At 38.5% G+C, this 25,255-nt stretch overlaps 10 protein-coding genes across 10 annotated transcripts; 6 read left to right on the top strand and 4 right to left on the bottom strand.

Annotated features, from left to right (window-relative positions):
* Nucleotides 1-472: 472 nt before the first annotated feature.
* AK88_03897 (uncharacterized protein) lies at nucleotides 473-1,069 on the bottom strand (the record flags this gene model as incomplete). Its single annotated transcript, XM_012481507.1, has 2 exons — nucleotides 473-662; nucleotides 825-1,069. The coding sequence occupies 2 exons, from the start codon at nucleotides 1,067-1,069 to the stop codon at nucleotides 473-475; spliced, it is 435 nt and encodes a 144-aa protein (XP_012336930.1).
* A 1,381-nt stretch (nucleotides 1,070-2,450) lies between these two features.
* Nucleotides 2,451-6,134, top strand: AK88_03896 (uncharacterized protein; the record flags this gene model as incomplete). Its single annotated transcript, XM_012481506.1, has 2 exons — nucleotides 2,451-4,933; nucleotides 5,042-6,134. The coding sequence occupies 2 exons, from the start codon at nucleotides 2,451-2,453 to the stop codon at nucleotides 6,132-6,134; spliced, it is 3,576 nt and encodes a 1,191-aa protein (XP_012336929.1).
* Nucleotides 6,135-7,251: 1,117 nt separating this feature from the next.
* On the bottom strand, nucleotides 7,252-8,049 carry AK88_03895 (uncharacterized protein; the record flags this gene model as incomplete). The annotated part of the gene is made up of 2 exons (XM_012481505.1): nucleotides 7,252-7,401; nucleotides 7,597-8,049. The coding sequence occupies 2 exons, from the start codon at nucleotides 8,047-8,049 to the stop codon at nucleotides 7,252-7,254; spliced, it is 603 nt and encodes a 200-aa protein (XP_012336928.1).
* A 588-nt stretch (nucleotides 8,050-8,637) lies between these two features.
* AK88_03894 (uncharacterized protein) lies at nucleotides 8,638-11,445 on the bottom strand (the record flags this gene model as incomplete). Its single annotated transcript, XM_012481504.1, has 5 exons — nucleotides 8,638-8,682; nucleotides 8,918-9,341; nucleotides 9,546-10,203; nucleotides 10,318-10,708; nucleotides 11,119-11,445. The coding sequence occupies 5 exons, from the start codon at nucleotides 11,443-11,445 to the stop codon at nucleotides 8,638-8,640; spliced, it is 1,845 nt and encodes a 614-aa protein (XP_012336927.1).
* Nucleotides 11,446-12,966: 1,521 nt separating this feature from the next.
* AK88_03893 (uncharacterized protein) lies at nucleotides 12,967-14,280 on the top strand (the record flags this gene model as incomplete). The annotated part of the gene is made up of 6 exons (XM_012481503.1): nucleotides 12,967-13,192; nucleotides 13,350-13,505; nucleotides 13,669-13,691; nucleotides 13,868-13,957; nucleotides 14,072-14,109; nucleotides 14,250-14,280. The coding sequence occupies 6 exons, from the start codon at nucleotides 12,967-12,969 to the stop codon at nucleotides 14,278-14,280; spliced, it is 564 nt and encodes a 187-aa protein (XP_012336926.1).
* A 356-nt stretch (nucleotides 14,281-14,636) lies between these two features.
* On the bottom strand, nucleotides 14,637-15,624 carry AK88_03892 (uncharacterized protein; the record flags this gene model as incomplete). Its single annotated transcript, XM_012481502.1, has 4 exons — nucleotides 14,637-14,751; nucleotides 14,918-15,047; nucleotides 15,204-15,307; nucleotides 15,470-15,624. The coding sequence occupies 4 exons, from the start codon at nucleotides 15,622-15,624 to the stop codon at nucleotides 14,637-14,639; spliced, it is 504 nt and encodes a 167-aa protein (XP_012336925.1).
* A 1,408-nt stretch (nucleotides 15,625-17,032) lies between these two features.
* On the top strand, nucleotides 17,033-17,497 carry AK88_03891 (uncharacterized protein; the record flags this gene model as incomplete). Its single annotated transcript, XM_012481501.1, has 1 exon — nucleotides 17,033-17,497. The coding sequence occupies one exon, from the start codon at nucleotides 17,033-17,035 to the stop codon at nucleotides 17,495-17,497; it is 465 nt and encodes a 154-aa protein (XP_012336924.1).
* A 1,026-nt stretch (nucleotides 17,498-18,523) lies between these two features.
* AK88_03890 (uncharacterized protein) lies at nucleotides 18,524-19,181 on the top strand (the record flags this gene model as incomplete). The annotated part of the gene is made up of 3 exons (XM_012481500.1): nucleotides 18,524-18,652; nucleotides 18,810-18,860; nucleotides 19,032-19,181. 3 exons carry the CDS (start codon nucleotides 18,524-18,526, stop codon nucleotides 19,179-19,181), a joined length of 330 nt encoding a protein of 109 aa, XP_012336923.1.
* Nucleotides 19,182-21,046: 1,865 nt separating this feature from the next.
* AK88_03889 (uncharacterized protein) lies at nucleotides 21,047-22,471 on the top strand (the record flags this gene model as incomplete). Its single annotated transcript, XM_012481499.1, has 5 exons — nucleotides 21,047-21,223; nucleotides 21,487-21,600; nucleotides 21,760-21,963; nucleotides 22,081-22,239; nucleotides 22,388-22,471. The coding sequence occupies 5 exons, from the start codon at nucleotides 21,047-21,049 to the stop codon at nucleotides 22,469-22,471; spliced, it is 738 nt and encodes a 245-aa protein (XP_012336922.1).
* Nucleotides 22,472-23,678: 1,207 nt separating this feature from the next.
* Nucleotides 23,679-24,329, top strand: AK88_03888 (uncharacterized protein; the record flags this gene model as incomplete). The annotated part of the gene is made up of 1 exon (XM_012481498.1): nucleotides 23,679-24,329. One exon carries the CDS (start codon nucleotides 23,679-23,681, stop codon nucleotides 24,327-24,329), a length of 651 nt encoding a protein of 216 aa, XP_012336921.1.
* Nucleotides 24,330-25,255: the final 926 nt, after the last annotated feature.

Raw genomic sequence — 25,255 nt, 5'->3', positions numbered from 1 at the left:
CGGGCAGTTCATAATTTGGGGGAAAATTAAAAAAAAAAAAAAATTTTAGTTACACAGTTTGAAAGAATTGACAAAGGTTCAAAAAGGAAGGGAAACAAAAATAAAAAATTATTTGCCACATATACATTTGCGGTCCACAAAAGTATTGGGACGTTTAAACATAACGCTATGTGTAACTCCCTTTTGTAAAATATACAGTGAGGGGAGAACTTTAAAATAGCTGCCATTATCCTTTTGAGCAAAACGGATAAGTGACAGGGTCAATCAAGGAGGAAAAAACGGAATGGCAACAACGCAGATTAAACGCACAGTTGCAGAAAAAGCGGCGAACCAAAGTAACATTATGCCCATTTGCAAAAAGGGGTCACTGTTTTATGCCGTTGGCGGGCTTAGCAGTGGCATGTATTTTACGCTGCGGGTAAAACTTCACCAAATTGTAAACACCTCCCACCCCCTCTGTGCAATTTTAGAATTAGTCACTCTTTTCGCTTTGCATATTTTGAAACCAAAGTGGGTCTCTGATCCACGTTGGCTTGTTTAAGATGTACGGAGTCTTTTTCATGGCGGGAGTGTCTTCCCGTATGTGTTTGTACAGATCGTTTCGGCAATGCTCCAGTTTCAAATGCAGCTTTTGACATATGCCCAGCTGTTCAATTTCTTCCCTAAATAGGACAAAAAAAAATATACGATTATATGTTTTGTGCAACAATGTGTACTAGCCAAGATGGCTCATTTCTAATACTCGCATAGCGATGGCCAAATGTACATGACAGCAATGACCCTTTCGCTTTTTTTTTTTTTTTTTCCGATTCATGCATGCTTACTCGTTCAAGTACGCGCACTCGTAGCGATATTGCTTGGCGGAGTTGTAACAACTCCAGTCGTTGTTTTCGCTGTTGGAATCTATGATTTTGTTTGTATAAAAGTCAGCCGCTCTTTTGTTAGCCATGTGTCTTCTAGTGGTTATCCCCATGAGCAAAATGATGTTGAAGAAGAAGCACCCGTACACTACTTTTGCCGTCCTCCCTAGTTCATTCCACCCCGTTCTTAGCTGCTGAAATTTGAACATTTTGTTTAATCGTCCTTCTTCCTATTATACTAATCATACTAACTATACACTATTCCAAAAGCCTCCACAGTTGTAACAAAAAGGGGCCGTTAATTTTAGGATAACTCTTACGGCGTTGTGTTCCTTTTAACTGTTTGTCTGGCTCAGCCTATTTCGCCGTTAAGCCTGTATGCACATTGGGAGATACGTACGCATTCACTTTGTATGAATACAAGTGCGCCCGCATGATTGCCAACCACTACTTTTTTGTACACCTCTGCGGAGGCTCTCAATTTGATCCACAGCAGGTACCTCAAAATGCGCAATCGCGTAAACGATCGCGTAAATTCTCATGGCATGAACATTTCAACTCGGAGTTACAAAATTGTACATGTATGTTGATCCTCTTTAGTTAACAAACGTGTTGGTTATTTTAAAAAAAAGTGTTCAGATGTACTTGTAGTTATTTTTTCTTTCGCAAATATGTGAAGCGTTTTTACAACGCAAAAGGACAAACTCGAGTGAAATTTTATCATAATTTTTTTTTTTTTTTTTTTTTTTTTTTTTTTTTTTTATACGCCCCGCTCCCGAGTATTGTGCAAAGTAGTTCATTAACCAAAGGACATTTGTTCACCAAAGTATACATAATTTTTATTTTAAACATTTTAAACCTAATTTTTTGTTTTTTGTTTTTTTTTTTTTTAGGCGCATTATTAGATCATGCTGAATTATATATTTGTACGAATATGTGCAATATGTACGTAGGTGTAAAATGGTACATATGCCCGCGCTTGCCCCTTTTTAAGTAACATTTGTGATTAGTCCATCCTCTGCCATGCATGAACAGTTGTGAACACACGCCTTATGTCCGCACACACGTGTGTATAATTAGCCCGTTCGCTCCCCAGTCGGCCGCGCCATTTGATACTGTTTTACCTACGTGTATTGCCAACGTAAGGGGGACGAATGGGCCATTTGTTCACAAAAAGGACTGCATATGGGGGTGTGAGTGTATGTACTCGTCCACGTGGCGCTGTCACATATCGAAGTTAATTGTCCACTCGTAGGAGTCACCCGTTGAAGCTTGTGCCACGCATCGGCGTATGCCCCTTTCATTCCTTCTTTTATGTTTGTTTTCATTCCGCTCCCCCATTTGTTTTAACATTTCTGTGTATCGTTTTGTGACGCATATATGGGTGTCCAAGCGTGTGCATGAGAACAACCGCACGCGCAGGTAGCTCTGTGTGCACATATCACCCAATTACGTAGCAACTAGCGTATGTAGCAGCCCGCGCATGTAACAACCCGCGCGCGTGCTGGTCGAGCGAGGAGAAATCCAGACCCATCTGTCACTCCCTCACCCACTTCCAGAGAATACACCAATTGGACAAGAGCAGACAGAATGAAGAATAAGGTGAAATACAACCTCTTTGGTAACTTCCTATCCAATCATGTGTTATTATTCTTCCTGCTTTTTCTATTAAACCTGTTAATATTCTTCTCGTTCATCAATGGCTTCCTATTCCCGAGAGAAGGAATCACAAACAAGTCGGAGGATTTGGAAACCTTTACCAGGAAGGTGTTTGGGGATGAATACATAGAAACATTGAAGAGTAAAAAAAATGTGCACTCCATTATGAATCCGCCGTACGACAGAATAGTGATCCTAATGATTGATGCACTGAGGTTTGATTTTACACTATACGATCCTAATTATAATAAAGAGCTAGAAAATGATGAATCGCTAGTTGCAGAAAAGAACACTTCAAAGGAGGTGAAATTTTTCCAAAACAACATGACACTTTTACATGACATTTTGAAGACAGAGAAAGAGCAAACCATGTTATTTCGATTTCAAGCTGATGCACCTACGATTACCACATCGAGACTAAAATCTATGGTTATTGGCTCCATACCAAATTACTTAGATTTGAATGAAAATTTTAGTCCAAGTGATGATATACAAGATAATTTCATAGAGCAACTCTACTATAATAAAAAAACGGTCGCAGCTATCGGGGATGACACACTTGTGAAGTTAACAAAAAATGTATCGCGCAAATTAGTGTACGAAAGTTTTAACATCTTCGATTTGTATGATCTAGACAATAAATCTAAGAAGCATTTTTATGAAGAATATCCTTTGGATTATTGGGACATTTTGTATGTACACGTTTTGGGGGTAGATCACGTAGGGCATGTAGGGAAACCTAATTCGAGGAAAATGAAAAATGTGTTAAAAGATTTCGATATTTTTGTAAACGATATAATACAGAAGGTTAAATTGGATGAGAAGAAGAATAACACCCTTTTTGTTCTTCTTGGGGATCATGGACAAACACGCACAGGGGATCATAGTGGGTTCAGTGCAGATGAGACGGATACCTCTTTGTTTATTTATTCCCCATTGAAATTTATGCCACTAGATAAGAAAATAAATAACAAGTCATTTATTCTATACGATAAGGACAAGCTGGGGAAAAACAACTCCGATTCGCCTACTGCATTTAGTGCCTGCGTCCCAGAGGAAGACCAGTGTTTTGTAGAAAGCTATAAAAATTACCATTCCGCTTTGAACGATTCCAACAAAGACAAAACCTACTTCTACGATGTTAGACACACCAGACAAATAAACTTGGTGAGTACGCTATCGCTTCTGATTGGATCTACTATCCCCTTTTGCAACGTGGGAAATGTTATCATGGATTTGATCCCGAACGCGTACAAGGGCGGTGCAGCATATGCAGCTTCTAATAATGGAGAGGAAGGAAACGACAGTGGTAGCAACCCTCCCAGTGAGGACACCACGGGTGGTGCGAACGCCACGGGGGATGGTAAACATTCCAACTTATACTACGAGGTGCTCAATTTGCACTACATGGCAGAATTGAACTATGCCAACATGTGGCAGATAAATAGGTACCTACAGGAATACGAAGCCCACTATTGGGTCATAAAAAATGAAGATTATTTTTTTATTAAAAATAATTGGAAATATATAGAAGAAGAAATGGTGCGATTTTTTCAACCAAATAAAAAATTCCAAGATATAGAAGAAATTCTAAAAAGTGAAAAAGAAGAATATATAAAATATATAAACAAAATGAGAAATCTCATGGAAGTTACCCAGAAATATTTTTACTTCATTTTTGCAGCCAAAAAGCCATCCTTTATTGTCCTCTGTCTAATTGTGAATATACTCTTTTTGATCATATTTAACATATTTTACCTTAACTCAAAATTGAATTTCTACTACAAGCCCATTTCAGCTGGCACTTTCATTCTGCTCCTCACTCTTGTTTTTATTGCCCTTGTTCCAGTCGACTTGTATAATAAATGCCTCTACCTACTTGTGTTGCCATTACTATTCATACTTTTAGTCTTTGGGGTTTTCTTCTCTAAAAATAAGTACAAGGATTTTTTCCGATTTTTTAGCTATATTAACGTATCCCTAGTATGCAGCAACCTCCCAGAGGCAAACTTGAAGAAATACACAGCTATACAAGCGCAAGATAAAAACTTTATTCATCAGGACAAAAGTGGGTGTGTGAATGCAGGGGGTCCTTCCAAGAACACCTTTCTTCTAAAAATATTCTTTTTTTTTAAATGCCTTTTTATGATAATCAAGAGAAGTATCGCGCGAAGCATAAATGTAGTGTTGCCACATATATTTAACATTATTGCGTATATTTTCACTTTAAAAAAGAAGCTACTTACATGTCTAATGAATAATACCTACTTCGTTTGTGTGGTCATTTGGAGCTCGTGTGAATTGTCCTTCTACTACATATTCCATGAGAAGCACTATATCCACTTGGTGTTAATTGCCTACGTGTTGCTTTCTCTGTACAAGTGCGAGTCATTTTTCTCTCTGCACCTTTTACGGTAAGCAGGAACGGTATATGTGTGTATAACCTCCCACGTCCAAAACACATGGACGTAATGTGTACGCCCCTCATATGTCTACCTGTCCCCCCCCCCCCTTTTTCGCAGCGGACTGGTCCTCTTGACCGTCCTAGTCGTAAACGCGGCGTTCAGTTTCACGCCAGGATATTTCGAGCATGACATGGAAAAGCTGTACCTGAAGAAATCCGTGCTGCAAATGGCATTGCCCATTTCGCTATACCTTTTTAGTAACATCTTTGTAAATTGTGGTTCCAACAAGTTCCTGAAAAAGGAAATAAAAGTAGTCATGTTTTTAGGATGGACCGTGCAGTTCGTTTTAGTATTTTTATATTTCCTTAAAATCAACGAGCAAATGATATTTTGGAACCCCCCAGGTGTTTACTTAACCACATTTTTGTTATACCTGTTCATCATATTCAGAAAAAGCAGCATAATACAAGAGGAAAAAGTACCAGAGTTGTTGCAGAAGATACACGAAGTTTCTGTAACTCTGTTCCTGATAATGTTTTCTTCCCTCCAGTTATCACTCATCGCGTATAGCAACACAAACCTGAGTGTCTTGCTATTCTTTTATACAACATTATTTGTTTTTTACTTTTTTTTTGTGAGTATGAATAATTTGGAAGGAAATAAAGATATGAATAACCTTAAAATAAAATGGATTGAAGAAAACAAACAGGTACATATGTTTACAAATTCGGAGGACCAGAAAAAAACGGTTGAAATAGGTCAGGTGAATACATGGGTGAAGGAAAAATTTGATCTCAAACTTGTGCATCAGAAATGTACCTTGTTAGATAAGTGCTCCTGGCTTGATGAAACAGATGCCACACAAATTCAAATTTGCAAATTAGTAAAGGACATTCCATTTTTCTCTCTCAGTGACACCGATTTTTATTTACTATCAGCTATACTTATAAAATACACCTTCTTTTTAACTGGCCAAATATTTGTCCTAAATAGCTTGCCCCTGACTTCAGCATACATCGGTTTTAATAAATATGTTTGGCCTATAAGTCAGCTTTATATATTTATTCACGTTTTTTTTCCAATGTTATTTGCTCTTTTTTTCATTCTTTATGTGTTTAATTTGAGGAAGATAAAAATGCTGACGTATTTTAAGGGGGTCGACGTTTACAATTTCTACTTCTACCCACTGATTAACTTTTTCTTCAAGTAAGTAGCAGAGCTATGCAACAAAAAGGCTGGGGGCGGGGGGGAGTATTGCCCCGCCCCTGTGCCCGTAGGTCAGGGTAGCAGTGAAATTTGCTTCTGTTGTGGCCCTCCTTACTACTTTATTTCATTATTTTTATTTTTCCATTTTTTCCCCGCTTCTTTAGGATCATTTTTTTATTCTGCTGCAAGTATCTCACGGCCATGTGGGTGGCCTTTTACCTGGAACTCCACTTGATGGTAAGCACTGCGCGCTGGGAGAATTGCGCAAATGGGAGAGAAAATGCGTCCACATCGTTAAGAGGAGAGAACAAGGACGCCCAAGTGTATGTACCAGCATACACACGCACGCACACATTTTTGCGTGTACCCCTCCCCCCCCCCCCTTCGTTTGTATATTCCCTTTTCAGCTCTACGACTACTTCATGCCAAATTTCTTTTTCCTGATTTCAATCAATTTTGTGTTCATCGTTTTTTGCATTTTAATGCTATCCCTGACGAAGTACATATTTTTAAGATAATTATTTTTTGTGTTTGGTTGGATAAAATATTTTTCTCATGGTGTCTTCCCGTTGGAGTGGTGCCCAGTCCCTGTCCTGTTTCAAAAGTGAGGGGTAGAAAATGGAGCACAAAAATGTCGTAAAAAAAAAAAAAAAGCGACGAACGCAGTTACTGGTGTGAATGATTGATCCCCCTTTTGAGGTTACAAAGTCGGTGCCCCTTTTTTCATTTCCGTTTTGTCACAAGGGCACCTCCACATGTAATCCGTGAGTGTAAGGATGGAAGTACCACCCACTTGTGAAGGACCAAAAGAACACTTTTTATTTTTTATTCTTTATTTTTGACATGACGTGCACATTTCTCCAAGTTGTTTGGTAATTTTTTTTTTTTTTTTTTTTTTTTTCTGCGACAATTTTCTTTTTAGTCACAAATTCGCACGTATGTTGCGGGCACAGTATGCCACTTAATAGTACATCTTCGCATTTTTTTTAAGCAGAAGATTTTCCATTGTTCCGAGTATACATACGTACATATATGTATATATATATATATATATATGTGGTGTGTATATATACATGTGCGCATGCGCCTGTGAAAAACCTCGTTCATGTTAATGTCACTTTTTAATTTTTCCGATTAGCTTCAGCGAGCGAGTCATTTCTTCCGTGGATTACCTTCCACCAAGAGTGTCCATACGAAATGAAAATTTCTTCGTTCTTTTGGATATCCCTTTGTGCGCGAAATATCATTATTTGGTCAGACGTTATTGTCTCCTGCGGGGTGGGGTTACAAAATAGGTACATGTCACGACGGATGGTATGGCACAACAGCATGGCATGTAAAAAAGGCAAATAAAACGACATGGAGTATCTACAATGTAGTGTGTGGACGGCTGATGGTTGGAGGGATACCCACTCGCCGTTACAACACACACACAGGTTTGAAAAAAAAAGCAAATTTTTTTGGACATTTTTCTCGTCCTGGTCAGGTTGGTCAGACTTTTTCTCCTGTTCTTCCCTCAGAGACACTATATGAACAAAGGCATTGGGGGGATCTGAATGATTATATAAAATTCCATATCCCAGGGGGAAAAGCTTATAATTGATAGCGTCTCTCCTTTTTGTGACAATTCGAACTACTTGTGTGTTAATGTTTTCTTTTTTGCTTTCGAATAAATAATCAACCAACTTTTCTGGGATCTCTTCATTTTTCATTTTGAGTGTCGGGCATATTTCAATGATTTCATTTTTTTTTATTTCATCAAATGAAAAAATACCAACTCCGTTAAGAGGAGAACTTCCAACGTATACTCTTTTGTGAATCTCTTTAAAATTGAGTTGTTCATTTTTAAAAATTTGTCTTAGCGTATCTTTTGCAAAGTAGTTGTGAAACCTTCTTCTGGTCATGGCGAATTCAGCCATTTTTGCAGCCGGGGGATGCCTTATATATGTCATAATTAATCAATTGGGTGGAGTGGAGAGCACAACTCGCGGAGTAAACGCCGGAACGAATGGACGAGAAAATGTTACCACACGACATGGTTAACGAAATTAAGCGGCCCACATGACGTTGGAAGGGGGTTGTGTACTTGGCCAGTTCTCCTCCATGGAATACATTGTCCTCATTATAAGTAACCTACTTGTCGTCTTAAATTAGAAAGGGGCGAGAGCGTGTTTTTCCAACCGTCGGTTAGGGCATGTGCAGTACAGAATACATTTGTATGTCCCATTCCAGAGGTCAGTTTTAACATTCCTGTTATTTACTCCCTCCTCTTAAATGACAAACTTTTTTTTCTACTTTGTGGCAAAAATGTATGAAACTTTTTGCGCATCGCGACGTAGTGGTAGAGACTTGCGGGTGAACAGTTATTCAGCGATTGAAGAACAAAAATCTATGCGTTAAAACGTGAGCAAAAGTGCGCACAAAAATGTATGTATATGTAAAAATGCACATATTGGTCACCCATGTTTTAGCGCAAACCTGGTGAATCCTAACTTGGGGATTCCCAATCAGGAAGGGTGCGTCGCTTTTTTTAAGCAGTTGTTCAACCTCTGCTTTATGTGGGTCCGAAGCGACCTTATCACATCACAAATTTTAAAATACCATGTGAACAAAAAGTTGTGGGGCACGGTATGCCAAAAGGCAAGGCACACACAAGTTTGCAGCTCCACGTAAAAAAAAAAAAAGTGAATGTTTTTTTTTTTTCACCTATGTACGGCACACGGAATGCGGTACGGGAAAAGGTGGACTAAATGTCATACGAACGGGCATCGCCAAGGACACATGTACGTTGACCATCTGGGTGAGACTGGACTCTAATTGTTGTGGAATTACATCCCGACCAAACAACGGAAATTTCTTTCTTTGCTTCTTTTTATAATAACAAAAATTGTTATATATAAGTGACAGAGCACATAAGGCGAAGAAACTATGAAAGAGGTCCGTCTCTTGATGTGATAAATTTTTCTCTTCATAAAAATTAAAGAGGTTATTTCTATCCTCATTGTTTTTAAATGCCGTTCTTGAAAAACCTCCCTTCTGTTTATCTTGGCATGTCAATATGAAAGTAATTAAAATATTTACATTGAACAATTTAGTTAAATTTGTTCTCAGGGCAACTAAACTTCCTAAAACCCACCACGCGTAACACACATCGTGGTCCTTTCCAACACGTCCGTTAATGCCCATGTTCTCATACCTATCGCAGAGCCATCTGAAGGGGGGGGAGGGGGTATGTATACAAATATATAGGTGACCCTGCATGGGTGTGTATGGGTATATGTAGCTGTGCGTACCAAGTGGTGCATATCTCTCATTATGAATGTGTACATGGTATAGGCGCTTCGCTCCCATCAGGCGTTGCCCATCTTTGTTATTCGCACAAGTGTATTAGCAGCTGGCAGGTTTGCTTTTGTACCTAATTAGTTTCCCCCGTAAAAGGCCATTATGTGATAAGTAGTTTTCAGTTCCTCTGACCCTCAACATGTTTAAAGAATTGATGGCACAAAAAGTTGTGCCTGCATGTGACTCTGCCCCTGGGATATTCGAAAAACCTCCATCCAAGTTGAAACAGGTTAATATCCAGTGGGCACATTTCTCGTCATTGTTATACAAACGGATAGGAACATTTCTCTTCTTCAACAGGAGTGATACAAAATGTAAAACTGATAAGGCACAGAACATGAAACGCGTATCGCCATCGAATTGAAACCTAACACTACTCAGTGAGAAGTGGTAAAAACCTTTCTTCTCATCAAAAAGAAAGTAAACAAAATTGTACATCTCCAGGATCATTTTCGTGCTTATATCTTCTTCACTTATTTTGTTCAATAAAAATAATACTTGGATGGCGCTTAGGGTTGATATTACATTCGCCTCGTACAAAGCGCTTTTCTTGCATGGACTGAATCCACATAGATGGAATGTCCTTTTTTTCCTTTTGCCCACACTTGTCGTTTTCACCATTCTGTTAGATTCTTCCCCTTCCAATCCATTTGCACATTTGGGGGTACCTATCCGTTTGGCATTCCTTTCTTCCACTAAAACTGCCTTTTCGTCGCACGTCCTTTTATGTTCTCCCCCGTCGGCACCTACACATTTTAAGCATCCTAAGCCGTCATATGGTTTCTCTTCATTTTTGAAGTTATCATTTTCTATTGGGGGTAAGTTTCCTCCAATGGGGCTATGACCACTCGGGATATTTTTACACTGGGATGATAATCCAGTGTCTTCTCCTCTGGAACACCCTACAGCGTACAAACGGTTAGACCCACTTTTAGATGCACTAACTATTTGTTCAATATCCTCATTTGATAAAAAGTACTTTTCCTTTTTTAACTTGTAAATGTATTTTTGCTTAATTTTTCTTTTCTCCAAACACTGCATTACTATGGAGTAGAGGGCGTCTATTACCTTCCTGTCAAGCACCTCATCAAGGCTCTTTCTCTTCTTCCTTATTATTGTGAGCCCGCTTAGAAGCCAAAAAATGCCACTGATAAAAATGGATTCATACTTACTAGATACGCTGGTGTTAGTAGAGTTGTTTCCTAATTTTTCTTTTATCGTATTTAGGAAGTATTTCTCATGTAGGTTCAAGTCCAAGTTCATACTTCTGATGGCGTGCATGGGGAGAAGCATGGGGTAGGATGCACCAACCTTACAAGCAATAGCAATGCAGCTGTAGAAAGCACGGTCCAACTATAACTCTATTTCTTCACAACGTTGGCACGTCAATGGTATGGTGGGGCGGTTTCAAAAAAAAATAACGCCTTTAAAAAATGTATATTAGGTCGTAAGATAAGGTCCAGAATAAAATGAAGGACTAAAGGAGGGGGAAGAATATATACACACGTGAGAGATTGTATAAGCATGAAGCGGGGAATAACGGTTGTTTACATTGCTGTATAAATGTACGCTCAAATGAGTTAATTCTACATGAAATATCATGACGGACTGCACACGCAGAGGGTACACTCCCATTTTAGCCTTACTATCAATCCACTGAAAAAGTCACGGCAGAAAACGTCAGAAGGTTTTTTAAAAAAAGACTTAAAGTCTGTTCTGATATGAGAGTAGGTCATTAATGTCCCTATTAGGGTGAATATGGAAAAGAACAAAAAACCATACGTGCCTTGGATCCCTAAAATTCCAACTGTAATTCCTCCAATTATTCCATAAAACTGTTTACTCAAAATAAGTGAATTCTTGTTGTGCTTAATTTTTCCCTCATTATACTGATTATCCTTGAATAATTTTGCGTCTAAGGTGTTCTTTTGTATTGCTACATTTTGCTTTGACGGGGTTGGGTTCGCTTCCATTATTGACTTGGAACGGGTCAGATATGGGGGTGGGGTAGCTGATGATGAACAATTTTTCAACAAGTGATGAGCTATCCTATAGCTGTGAGACGCGCCTCACCTACGCCAAGTCTGCACGAACCGTGCTTACTTATGCAAAGCACAAAAGTAAACCCCTCCCCTGGGTGACTCCTAAACTAAACGCTCTTTAACAACAGAGCGAAAATTACACCAAAAGGGGGAAAAAGAATATATATGCTTATTTCGCAAAAGTTGAAAAAAGAATATTATGGCCTCATAAAACTGGCATACTTTAAACACGTGTATAAATATAATGTCATCACGCGTTCTCACTTTAGTAAAACACTTTTTCTATGTATAAATCATCAGTTTGGAAAAAATTGCTTGTTCTTCGTGAAACATATTTTTTTTTTTTTTGTGACGCAGCGTAAAAAAGGCGAAAAGAATAATTAGGTAGTTGTGCAAAAACTGCATTCCGCGTTGCCAAAGTGGTCGAAAAAAAAAAAAAAAAAAATAGAGTATTCGCCCCTGGAAAAAAAGAAAAAACAGTTTCCAAAATGCATGCATTTGTGTATACCTTACAATTTTAAATTGACTTGCAAAATGGGGAGTAATCATACCTTTTTTAAACGAGTAAGTAGCACCTCATGAATATTTCGGGACTCTTCCTACTTTTTCTTCCTTTTTTTCCCATCCCTCCCCCCTCCATAATTTCACGTAAGCCATGTTGCAGACCGGGCACCACCAAGTTCTCACAATTTGTAAAAAAGAGGAAAAACACATAGACCTAATGATTTCTTCCTAAAAATTTTTCAAACCTTATTGGGCCAAAAACTTATTGTTCCTTTTTGATGTCACTTTCGTAAAGCAAAGAACAAAAAGAAAAGAAAAATACACAATGCTATGTTATATGGCCCCCCTATTTCAGCTTAACTATGGCGTAATTACAACACTTCTGCAGGACAATGGTTGATGGTACAAAAAAAAAAGGCACAAATTAAAATACGCGGCATGCTTTTATTTTATTTTTTTTTTCTTCCCATTCAGGGGTGTAGATACACCCATTTAATCATTTCGTTTAGACGCTTGATGTGTACCACTACAATGATGAGAGCTGGCACTTTCTATTTACCCATTTTGGGAAAGACTCAATGCGCATGTGTAAAAAGTGTATGTAACTTATCTCGGTGTGGATTGTCAAATTTGAACAGATGAAAACCTCCTCTCTCTGTTGTCGCTGATATTACCAGTTGACTTATCTTCAGTTCCCTTCCCTCCATTTTTTTTGTTAACCCTATGTTGGCACCTCCATTCTTGACTTAATTTTCACCGTTTTGTTATCATCTCGCACTTTTTTTCCACCTATCGCAAAATTGTGTCTCCCCATAAGCGCACTACATTTATGTGTGTAAGTGTATGTCCGTTTATGTAACCACCTGTAGTACATGTGCTGACCCGATCCACCTTCTTCGAAACAAAGAGTGCATTCCAATCACCCCGCCCTCACGTGTTCATGTCAAAATGAATAGAATACTCCCCGTGTATGTGATAGCCATTTCGTGCCTCCTGTCAAACATAAAATGTTTCGCGACGGGTGTCTACGACGGAAGTGGCCGTCATAATTGTTCCAGCGTCTTTTGTTCATACGATAAATTATCAAATATTTATAACAATTCTAAGTTTATCTTGACGGAGCTGGAAAACATTTTGTACGATGTGAGGGATGAGAAGAATGCTTATCAGTCAGGTTGGACTTATTACAAAAATGTGTTCCTCCGAAGAGGGTCACTCCTCGAGAGGTGCAGCCCTAAGTAATCGCATCTGCATATATAACAAAAACCCACATAATCATACGTTTATTCTTCCACACACATAATCACCTCTCCGTTCCGCCGCTTCTACAGAACACGAGCGTGACAAATCACTAAATCTCGAAATAAAATTCCCTAATCCTAACGATCATGAAAATTTGTCATACTTATATCCGGACGAGGAGTATGAAAATGAAAGCAGTTTTGGTGAGCCCGTTCCGTATATCATCATTAGCAGGATGGACGATGGTTATAATTCATTTTAATTTTCCTAAATCATTGCGTCTTCTTAGCTATTCCATCTATGCCATAAGCGTAGGACGATTACACCGTGACACTCCAATCGAATGGAAGAAAGAACCGCCCATCCTTCATGTCACTCTACCCCACTTTTATTTATGAACACGTGCAGACGACTTCGAGCAGAACATACTAGTAAAGAAAAATATGTCCCACAACAATTGCCAAGCGTAGTGGAAGACCACTACAATATATGTGTGGAACAAATCATTCTTTTATTCCTTAATGTGGTTTAATCAAAAGCTAGGTTGCGTGTTTTTCCTTTCTTAAACAAAATATTTCCACGCAATGTTTGATACTGCCCCATTCAGAGTAAGACCCCGGAGCGCCTAAACGACTGGGAAAATAGGGAACTGACCAACGAAGAACAGGTGGACATGGCCTTCTCAAGAATACGTGACGTACGTGATGAGGGTTGCGCATACACAGGCCCTTTTTTGTCCTGCGTGTACATTATATAATCTGTACATTTGTTCATGGACATATGGCGACTTCCCCCTTTTGTGCATGACCAGCTTGAAGAACAACAGAAGCGCTTTTCAGAGGAGAAGAGGTTAGGCCAGGATACGAAAAAGAGCCAAAAGCGCAAATATAATATTGTTACACTCTCTACATATGCGCAACACCGTTGTGCCAGCACAATTTAAAATACACACACCTTTTTCATGTCCAAATGTTATCATTGTACTGAAGGAAATTTAATTTGAAGAAGTACCTACGATGAAGTTGCCATGCCATGCACGCAAAATGAGGAAACTAAAAAGGAGTCCCCGAGGTGATGCATAACTCAGCCATATTCTGTATATTTTTAAACAATGCAGATACGTTTGTTGAGTATTTTTTTTTTTTTTGTTTGTCTTGTTTATTTTGTGTTTTTACACATGAATGGCAAAATGAAGGTTAAACGGCGAAGGATTCACAAAAAAAAAAAAAAAAAAAAAATTGTTTACACACGCATATGTGTATCCATGTGGACATACGAATGCACATCTCCACAGTCGCGTGTGCTGCCTTTACAAATGAGTCTAACAAAAAACGAATGAGATAATTATTTTTTAAAACATTAAAAAAAAGAAGAAATTAATGCGGCGTGGGGACATAACCGTCTACGTAAAAATTTCTCGTCATGGGGGGCAATTTTATTTTCATTCCGTCTAGCTCCTTTGTGAGCTTCACCTGGCATCCTAGTCTGGAACTGCAAAGGGGAAAAGAGTTCTCAACGTGTCACAGTGTAAACACCAGCTGGGTTAAGCATGGGGGCATCGCCTCAGCCAGGCAAAACGGGGTATTACAAAATGGAGTATTATACAACGGGTGGCAAATGAACGGGCCTACGCCGGCACACGCTCCGTCCTCCTTACGTTTCAGTTATGCAGGGAGCCAGCTCTAGCATGTCAATTTCGTTGTCAAGTGCTTCCGGTAAAAGCTTGTAATATTTTTCGTCAATGATCACGTGGCAAGTGGAACACGCGCAGAAACCGTCACACGCCCCTACCAAAAAAAAAAAAAAAAAAAAAAAAAAAAAAGGGGAGCAAATGGGGATGTGAAAACACCAACTCGAATTAATGTGCACAGGATATGTATCTCCATTAACTAATCACCAAGTGATAAAACCAACAAGTGGGGCTTTCCCCTGCTGGGTTTTACCTTCTATGTTTATGCTATTCTCATGGGCAACTTGTAATATGCTGTCTCCTACTTTTGCTTTAACGGTTTTTTCATAATTGTCCTGATTTACAAATGTCACGTCGCTTGGAAGGGGAAAAAAAAACAGAGTTAACGGTTAGTTAAAGGGGGCTCCTATGTAATACAAAATTGCATAGTGGTGTTCGCGCGGAGTATTCAGGCTTATGTGTGTTCGCCCAATGTATGTGCGTGCGTAAAGGCGATCACCTCACGGATGGAAGACTTACATTTCTTCCTGATCCTGGGTGGTGAACGATCTTATATAATTAAAATAAATGCACTTATTTTTTATCTTGTTCAATGGAGCCCTTTTGAATATATCGTTTCTACTGAGAAATCTACACCCTGCGAATGGATCAGGACACATATGCGTTGCGTTCATATTGTAACATACATGTGTGTAGAAGCGCTTATATACATATGTCCAATCGGGCAAAGGGAAATTTCATCTGTACACATAAATGTGAACAGGTTTGTCTTTCGCTCTTTTTTGTTTGTTTTTTTTCCTGCCCCTTACTTGTAATCATTTTCCCCTCCCTCCGTCATTTAATTTGTGAAAGCTGTTCACAAGATTTGTACATATGTATAATCGAACACGTTTTGTTGACCCCTTTTAGGCTGTACAGGCGGTGCATGTGGTGCATGTGATGGATGTGCTTAGGGTTCATGCGGCGCAATGTCCAGCCGGATTGCCAAAATGGTCCATACAAAATTGTGGCAAAATTGGGGGAGGAAGCATTAAAAGTTGCATCCAGTGATGCTTCAAATGGTACCGCACATGGAACTTCAAAGAATGATTAAAAAATTTGGCAGCAGCGTTTTATACACCAAAAGGTAACAAAATGTATCAATGGCATCGTCTCATCGGGAACAGTCCCACAGGATTAATTCGAAAAGGAGCAAAACAAAATAAATTCAGAAACCATTTTTATCCTTATGTGCTACAGTCAGGGGAAATAAAGTTAAAAAAAAAAAAAAAAAAAGAAGTAAAAACCAACCATATGTTGCGATATGCATGCTGCCCACTTCGAATGGGCCGTTGGTTTTTTTTTTTTTTTTCTCTCAACATTTGCAGGTGATACCATTTACGCTTATTCACCCTATGCAATTTTTTACAACATTTATAAGCTCGGGTTAAGGTAAACTTGTAAGCCAAAATTCGCCATAACAATTAACCACATATGACGTTTGTTTTTATGCTATTCGCATATTTGACTGCTCACTTTTGTGTATTTTTTTTTTTCACAGCGCATTAAAATGTGAACCTTTAATTCTGCTTCTGGCTCGATATAACAGTTCATTTCCTTTTTTTTTTTTTTTTATCCCTTACCTAAGCAAACAGTTTTTTGAAACAGGTTAAATGCACATTTGTGTAGGTTACATACCGTGTAGGTATATTCATAAACGCACACAGGTATCGAGCGGGACTTTTACGTCGGTCGTGTTATCCACGCTGTGAGATTCTCATAATTGCAGCACGACTTGTGTTGCGAAGAAGAAACAAAAGGAGGAGAACTACCAAATGAGAGGGCAGCGACGCTGGAACGGGGAAGCCAATAGATCATCATACTGTCTTAGCGGACGAGTTCCTTGTTGGTACATGATGTTTTAATATAAGAAGCCAAAAGGGAGTAACACGCAGCGGTGAAATTGTGAACATTAAAAATAAAACAGATAAATCGAATCCAGTCGATAAGACGGAAAACGTGGAAAACGCCAACTGAGTGTCAAAACGATACGCCCCACACGGAACGCCCTCCCCCCACACACAAACATGCAGAAGACAAAATATGATAGGCAAAATATTTGACAACGCATTTCGAATACGCACATTTAACCGGCTGGTGTGCTTCGTGATTGGGGGAGCCTTCTCCTACAGTTTTGCAAACCCTGACATGGATACCGTGTATGAATTTTTCCCCATTTTTAAGCAAAACAAATATGCATACTTGACATTTCTTGAAGTCAACGAAAATCATGGAAACGTATTTGAAGAAAAACTTAAGGACTTGTGCAGGTTTTATCAGAAACAGCCTGGTTATTTATATACAAAAATAATTAAGAGGAAAAATAATGTCAACAATTTGAACAGGTACATTGTTCTTTCAACTTGGTTAAAGAGTGAAAATTATCTCCTGGCGTGTAATAGGATGTACGGACAACTCTTGATCAAAAATATACAAGATTACACAAATTATAATTCCTTTTTGTACAGAATAGTTGTAGATGACTCGGACTACCTTCCTCCCTTTTGACGAGGGCTGGGAATTTTCCATTTACCCAGGTTGAAATGGTTTGTTTTCTTTTTCTTCGGCATTTTTTTTATACTCTACAAATGCACTGATACGAAGGTGCTCTGGAGAAAAATTCTTTTTTTAAATGGGAACTTTGTAGTCATGTCATAATGACTTATTATTTGTGTGTAAATTTTTACGAAATAACTTTTTGCGCTACATACATTTTTATAATTTTCTTTGTCTACTCTTTGTTCAATTTTGTTTAACCATTTTTTTAATTTCCGCATATGTGCGTGTTCATATGCGCGTAGGTACATACCCCCGTATATGCATTCATGGGCATACGCCTTCCGGGTCTGAGCAAAACATCGTAACTCCTATTTTTTTGGAACAACGGAAAGTGCCCAAACCTCCGTGACATGATACAAAACAGCTCGAAATTTTTTTAAAATTGTAATCTGTATGAAAATACATGTGTGTACACGTGGGCTTCTTTTTATCCATGTACACACCATAAGGAGATCATAGAAAGGAAGGAAAGAAACTGCGTGGCGATATTTCTCACCAATTGGGGATCGCAAATTTGATCCTACATGACATCCAGTTCGCTGAAAGGACGCTTATATTCCCCACGTTGGGGCGTACACTCATGTGTATATACGTCTATGCTCACGTCAGCCATTTTCCCTTGCAATATTTGTAAGTACACCATGATCTTTCACCCGCAGTGTGTAATGAGCCAGGACATTTGGGGTCCAATATTACAAAACGTAAAATTGAAAATTTGTGAAATGGAAAGACATGAATTGAAAAAAAATGAAATGAAAATTTTGAAATTTATAAGACATGTTATTTTATAAATATATTTTTTTTTTTCCACATTTTTATTCTGCATACTTTCCTCCATTTCGCAAGTCACCAAAGTTCGAAGAGCAACAGAAAAGTCTACATTAAAAAAAAAAAAAAAAAAGCTAAAACAGGCGGAAAAAAAACAAATCGATAGAAAAATTCTCTTATGTACCACTTCCACGGAATAAAGCAAAAATGAGGGTTCGCTCATGCATATATGCTTTTGCGGCCTTGCTATTTATCAATTCGATATTTGCTTATAGAAGATTAAAGGATATTAATAACTTGCACATTTTATCGCAGAGCTTTAAGGACATAAAACCGGTAAGTGTAAAATGCTTGCCTTATCTGCTTATTTATTTAGCTAGCATTTTTGTGCATGAACCAATGCATATGGTTTTCCTTGTTTTTATTCATTTTTTCTTATTTTTTCACATTTATTTCCCGTATATTTCTTCTTTTTCTTGTATTTCCTCGCCAGACCAATTTCCACCAAATTCGATCAAGGGCTAAGTCTGGCGCACCGGACCAGGTAGAACAACTTACGCCGTGCCGCATTGAAAAGGAGGGGACAGATGCCCACGTGTGCATGGCTCCCTTTTTATGTGTGCTTATCTCACGTGCGATCTCGCACCGATATTTGGATCTAAAAAAATGTAGCAAACCCCCCTTTGCGAAAAATTTTTATTGCCCCTACTCGCAGATGAGCATTGACATAGGCGATTGGACCATTTACATAACGCACAAAACACCGTACTACAACACGGAGAAAATTAAATCCATCTTAATTTACTCCATGACGTACCCGTTTAAGGAGTTGGAAGAGTTTAAGGAGTATCTTTTTGAGGAATAGCAACACATGGAGGGCTCGAAAAATGGTAAGCATATTTTGCCCAAATGAAGCAACACAAAAAAAATATTTAACAAAGTGGATGAAGAGGAATTTCCCCCAAATTGTAAAATTTAAACGTCAACGGGAATTTATCATCACTTTTTAACCTTAGCAAATGTGGGGAGCGGACAACATACGTGTGCGTCTATCTGCATATAGCTATGCTCCTCACAAGGAGCTATACTTAGTAAGACGCCCCACGTTACCCACTTATAACGTGGACTAACTCAATTCTCTTTTAGGTAGAACAGAGGCCACTCAGGACAAAAAAGTAAGACGCTTACGGAGTCCACCCGTGGACAATTATGCAAGGAAAAAACTGGGGGATGAAGCACAAAGCACGAAATTGATTTTTGGACAGAACGCGAAAAGGAGAAAGGAATAAGCTGCGGAGAAGCAACTGACCCTTAAAAATTCAACAAAATGGGGGAATAAAAGGTCCGCATTTAAGACAACGCTTGAGACGTGCCACGTGTGATTGAGGAGGCCGCTCTACCGTTCTGGATTCCTTGCGCATCCGCAACAGCAGAGTGTACACATATATATATATACGTACCATACAGCTCTACACACCTACACGTATACACATATAAAAAACGACCGTGTGTTTCGCACATTCATTTCACATTTATGAGATTCCAAAAATGGTACTCTACACGACAGCGTGTTAGAAATTACGTGTGTTTCTTATTGCAATTTTTTTCCTTTTTCTTTTTTTTTCGTTTTTTTTTTTTTTTTCTTTTTCCGTTCATAATATTTGCAAAACGATTGAGGTGTTTTCTTTTTTTTCCAAAGGACGTTAGCAATTTTTTAGATTTAAAATTAACCATTCGGTGTTACCCACTGGGGAAAAAAAAAGGGAACGGTTATTAACAGGGACTATCGAAAAGGTGAAAAGGGTTAGGATAAGAAAACCACGCAAAGATGAGCGAGCTACGGGAAACACAAAAGAACGCATCGTTCTGTGCATATTTTCTGAACTGAACAAAATATATATATATATCCTTGGACGAATATGTTATCAAAGTGCCTGTAATTTTTCTGAGTGCGCATATTATCATGGTGGACAAATCGCAGCAACACATTTGCAGGAATGCCACATATGCGACGTGCGAACAGAACATATAATGATACATACGTTTTCATTTTACATTTATGTATGCATAACGTAACCTTTCACCCGTTTTTGCGGAATAAGCAAAATGTTTTTTTTTTTTTTTTTTTCCTTTTCTTCTGGGTGTATACATATGTAAAGGACAAATTTAGCGAAATTGCATTTTTTTTTTAAGCTGTATTTTTAAAGACCAGTGGGAAACACCTTTTTTTTTTTTTTTTGTTTTTTTTTTTCTAGTGAAAATGCACTTTGAAGGATGCATAAAAAGAGTAGCTTATAATAAATTCGGTTAATTACGTGCCCCCAGGTGTATGCGCAAGGGTAGTGGGTATAGCATAGTATATAGCACATGCGCACAATACCCCTCCGTGATATTATGCAAAGCTCCAGGCGTCCTTTCTGCACATCGTTTCTGGTCAAGAACATTTAAAAAAACACCGAAGCGAGAAAGAAGCGAGAGCAGAAAAATTACCTTTCGAAAGTGTAGCGCATCTCCAATTTTTTTTTTTTGCAGGACTGTCGCTGGAGAAAGTATATAAACATTATACGTGTCATACGTGCTGTACATACGTACATATATATGTATGTATGCGCTTTCATATGTACATGCTTACATAAAGTTCTGCGTCCGTGCGTATCTGTTTGTCGAATGCCGTAGTACACCATCCTGTGCCATCAACCTTTTGAAGATCACATCACTGGAGCAACAACAATGGATATGGAAATAAAAGATTTCGATAAATTTTCTGGATTTCGAATTAACTGCACAAAGGATTTGATCCTTAAGGGAAGCATAAGTGCCGTGGTGGGGATGGTTTTGGGGATTATGTGTTCGCTTATAGTCAATTGTACGTTAGTTGAGGTTTCTTTGTCGAAGTTTTTTTCTATGGTAAGTTGCGCACCGCAATAAATGCACGTAATGTATAAATGTACGTAACGTGCACATTTATGTGTTCATTTTTTGCGCTGCGTGGCAAGGCTCTATGGCAGCCCCAACATACAACACATGGGTTGTAGGTGTGCCTACAAGTTTACACCTGCGTGAGGAGGAGCAATCGAACTCGCCCATTTGGTTTGCAAGAATTAGTTCGTACACTGCCCCCACCGTTTCGTTACTACATTACCAATTTTATTACCCACCCACCAACGCAGTATTTCGGTGTACTGTTCATCGTAGTTGGACTAATAATTTTCTGGAGGTTGCACGCCAATATAACGGACGAAGCAGAAAATAGAAGAAACCAACTGATGGTCTTGGCGGGACTGGTGTGGATGCCAATCTCGCATAAATATGACGGAAAGCATGCTTTTCGTTTTTACGAATGTGCACAGAGGAGGCATTGTACATAGGTGCATGTTGGATGATTATGAATGCAAACACACCATCGTGTATTCACACGTGCACCCCTTGTTTCACCTTTACAGATTGTTCTGTCAGGAATTCTTTGCCTCTTCTTCGATCGTTCATGGTTGTTTTCCCTGTCACCCTTATCCAAAGTCCCCATTTACTGCATCCTCGGAATTAGCATTTCCTTTGCATTGACATTCAGCTTAATAGATTTGATAAACTACCTCATTGGGTTTATCCAGGGGTCCATAACAAGGCCGCTGATTGAGTCGGTAGCGCAGGTAAGCAGCGAGAGCGGGAACGGAAGAAGTAAGCAGCGTGTAAGCATACTCGTAAAATGTGAGGAACGCTCCTCCACATACACGCTCACACATTGTCCCAATGCGCCATTTTTTCAGGTGTACCTGATTCTATTGTTCACAATAACAATGGGAGGGATATTCGGGTTCATTTTCGGTTTGCTGGACGTAGAAGACGAGTCATCTCACCACATTCGCTTGGCCCTGATGAAGGCGGAAAATTGTTGCTTCCCCCTGGGAGCTGTTCTAGGAGGAATAGTAAGATCATTTGAATATCGCGCAGCGGTTACCCCGCTCTATGTACACATGTGTGTGTTACATTTATGCCGCTCTCCTTGTGTATATACCATTTTAACTGCGTTCATTTTTTTTTTTTTTTTTTTTGCCCCTCTTTTAACGCATTTAGGCCGGGTTTGGTAATGAAGTTTTCAGGCAACAAAGCGAAGCCTACAAAATTGAAAACGTTACCGAATTTGATGATGAAGTTTGAAAGGCATACTATTTTTTCCCTATATTTTATTTTTTTTTTTGTCCTTGTTTTCCTTTTTTTTTTTTTTCTCGTATAATTTCAAAATGGAGAGAATAATTAAAATGAAAACGTCAAATTTTAAGTGAAGAAAGTGGGGAAACAAAAAGAAAAAAAAAAAAAAGGTCTTTATTTGGTTTATATGCAACACTTTGTCCTTTTTTTTTTTTTTTTTTTCCATCCCCCCTTCTCCCATTTTTTTTCTTTGTTTTTGTTCATTTCGTTTCTTATGTGTATGATTAGTATTTCTATTTATTTACCAACTCTCGCATGTGTTATTTTGACTTATCTGTAAATAATAAAATGTGTTGACTTGCAAAAGTATAAATGGAAACTTCTCCCATGACCTTTGTTTTAACGAATAATTCTACATAAAAAGGTAAAATTGAAGCAACAGGGACACCTTTCATAAGGGTTATGTGTCCACGTTGTTTTCACGTCAACCGTCGGTTTTACAAATTTGGTGTGTGTTCGTCGTTTGTTCCTTAGCAATGTGAAGCGGGGTGTCCCTTCTTGTTTTCTTTCGAATTTGTCTCCCAACAGTTTTGGATTCCTCATAAACGGTATTAAGGGCACTCATGAAATTGCCTCTCAAAAGGGCCTATATCCTTTGTATACTCTTTTAACAGGCGTGGAGAAAGAAGGTGAGAAAAGCACATGAACAAAAAGAGAGGGACATAATGTAAGCATCTCACTATTCACTCGCGCATGCATGTATTGGCACAGGAGTTAATTTTGCACCCCAGCGGATTCAAACTCACTTTGGGTTTTTACTACATGCCGCGGAAGCGGTGTATAGTGAACTCCATGTGCACGTATGAGAGAATGTTTAAATTGCAAAGCTTAGCCAGTTCTCCATTTTGAAATTTTATTTTATGTTAAATTTTTTTGATCCTCTAGGGTGAAGTACACTTTTTTTTTTTTTTTTTTTACACGCAATCGAACTGTGTCAGCTATTATGTATTGAAATTACATTAACAAGTCTAAAGGAAAATATATCCTGCCCCCGTCCCTCCCATAGGAAGTCATAACAAAAACGCATACATAATATTTGCCGGTACAAACGTTGCAACAAAAAATAATAACATCACTTGAGTGAGCTGATCACACTTCTTCACTGTTCCACCCGTCCCGTCCCCCACTTATTTGTATCATCAAAATAATAAAAAAAATGAAAATTTTACACAAATTGGGAAATAGCATGTTTCAAACGGCTAGGAGAAGCTTCTCCCTGGTGACGAAGCAAGCACATGATTTTACGGCCCAGGCTTTGAACAAGAACAACGAAATTATAAATGTGCAGTTGTCCTCCTACATTGGAAAAAAGTATTGCTGCCTGCTATTTTACCCCTTAAATTACACCTTTGTATGTCCAACGGAAATAATTGAATTTAATAAGCATGTAAAAGCGTTTGAGGATAAAAATGTAGAGCTGTTTGGAATTTCAGTAGACTCCGTGTACAGCCATTTGGCATGGAAAAATATGCCCATTGAAAAAGGAGGAATAGGTAGTGTCAACTTTACACTAGTGTCAGATATAAATAAAGAAATAGCAAAAATGTATAATGTGTTATACGAGAATTCTTTTGCATTGAGGGGGTTATTCATAATCGACCTACAAGGAAAGGTTAGACACCAAACGGTTAATGATTTACCTCTTGGAAGAAATGTACATGAAGTTTTAAGGATAATAGATTCGATTATTCATGTGGATAAGACTGGTGACGTGTGTCCAATTAACTGGAAAAAGGGGGCCAAGTCGTTTAAGCCAACCAATGATTCTCTCCTGAATTATTTAAACACGGAGGTGAAGAGCGAATGACATCGAAAAACGGGTCAGCTGTACACGCCGCCTATGCGTTTGACGTATTATAATATTATCCGCCCGCAAAGGAGGCATCTTAAAAAGGCAAAAAAAAAAAAAAAATATATTCTCAAAATGATCTACCCCTGATAGGATCTCATGTCGTGTGAAGAACCTCAATGCGGGAGGCACCTGCATGTACATCGACTCACTACATGAAAGCAATTTTTTTTTTGAGAATTCGAAACATGGTGTATGTATTCCATTTCGTTGTGTCACCCCCAAGAGAGGGGTTATAACGGTTTTGTGAATTCCCGCAGTTTTGCTGCTGCCCCCTTTTTAGAAACCGCAGCTTTTCATCCATTTAGTCGCCCACATAGTCACCTGCGCGAGTCGTTGTGCCGTTGTTTTTTATTTTCACGCCTACCACACTGTGCCCCGCATTTATACATAAAACCTTCACGCTGTGATAACTACGCAAAAGCTTGACATTTCAAGGGGAAAATTGCGCACACTGTCTAACGGCACAAAATTGCCACTAAGAAAATATTATGGAACAGTAGAAGAAAAAAACTGTACATTTTACGTCTATAAGAGTGAAGATACATGAGAAAAATTACATACTCATACGAATGTGTAGGGTAAAAAAAATATATATACGTAAGTTTATTGCGTATATTGCGCATGTATACCCCCTCGTAAGTGCAATTTTTTTTTTTTTAATAACTACAAAGAATTCACATTTATGTTTCATAACTATTTCTCAAAAAAAAAAAAAAATCCCCCTTGTGTGTAAGGTAAAAAAAAAAAAAAAAAAAAAAATCGCACTTCTTCAATACGACAAACACGCTGGTGGAACATTTGTGGGCATCTACAAAATGTGCACAAAAGGAGGATGAATACATAGTAGGACATAACATCGTGTAAAACGTTTTTCCAAAAGC

Source organism: Plasmodium fragile (genome assembly GCF_000956335.1).
Source record: "Plasmodium fragile strain nilgiri unplaced genomic scaffold supercont1.49, whole genome shotgun sequence".
Taxonomy (NCBI): Eukaryota; Apicomplexa; class Aconoidasida; order Haemosporida; family Plasmodiidae; genus Plasmodium; species Plasmodium fragile.
Note: the sequence above shows the minus strand (reverse complement) of the source record. Positions and strands in the feature narration are given on the sequence as shown.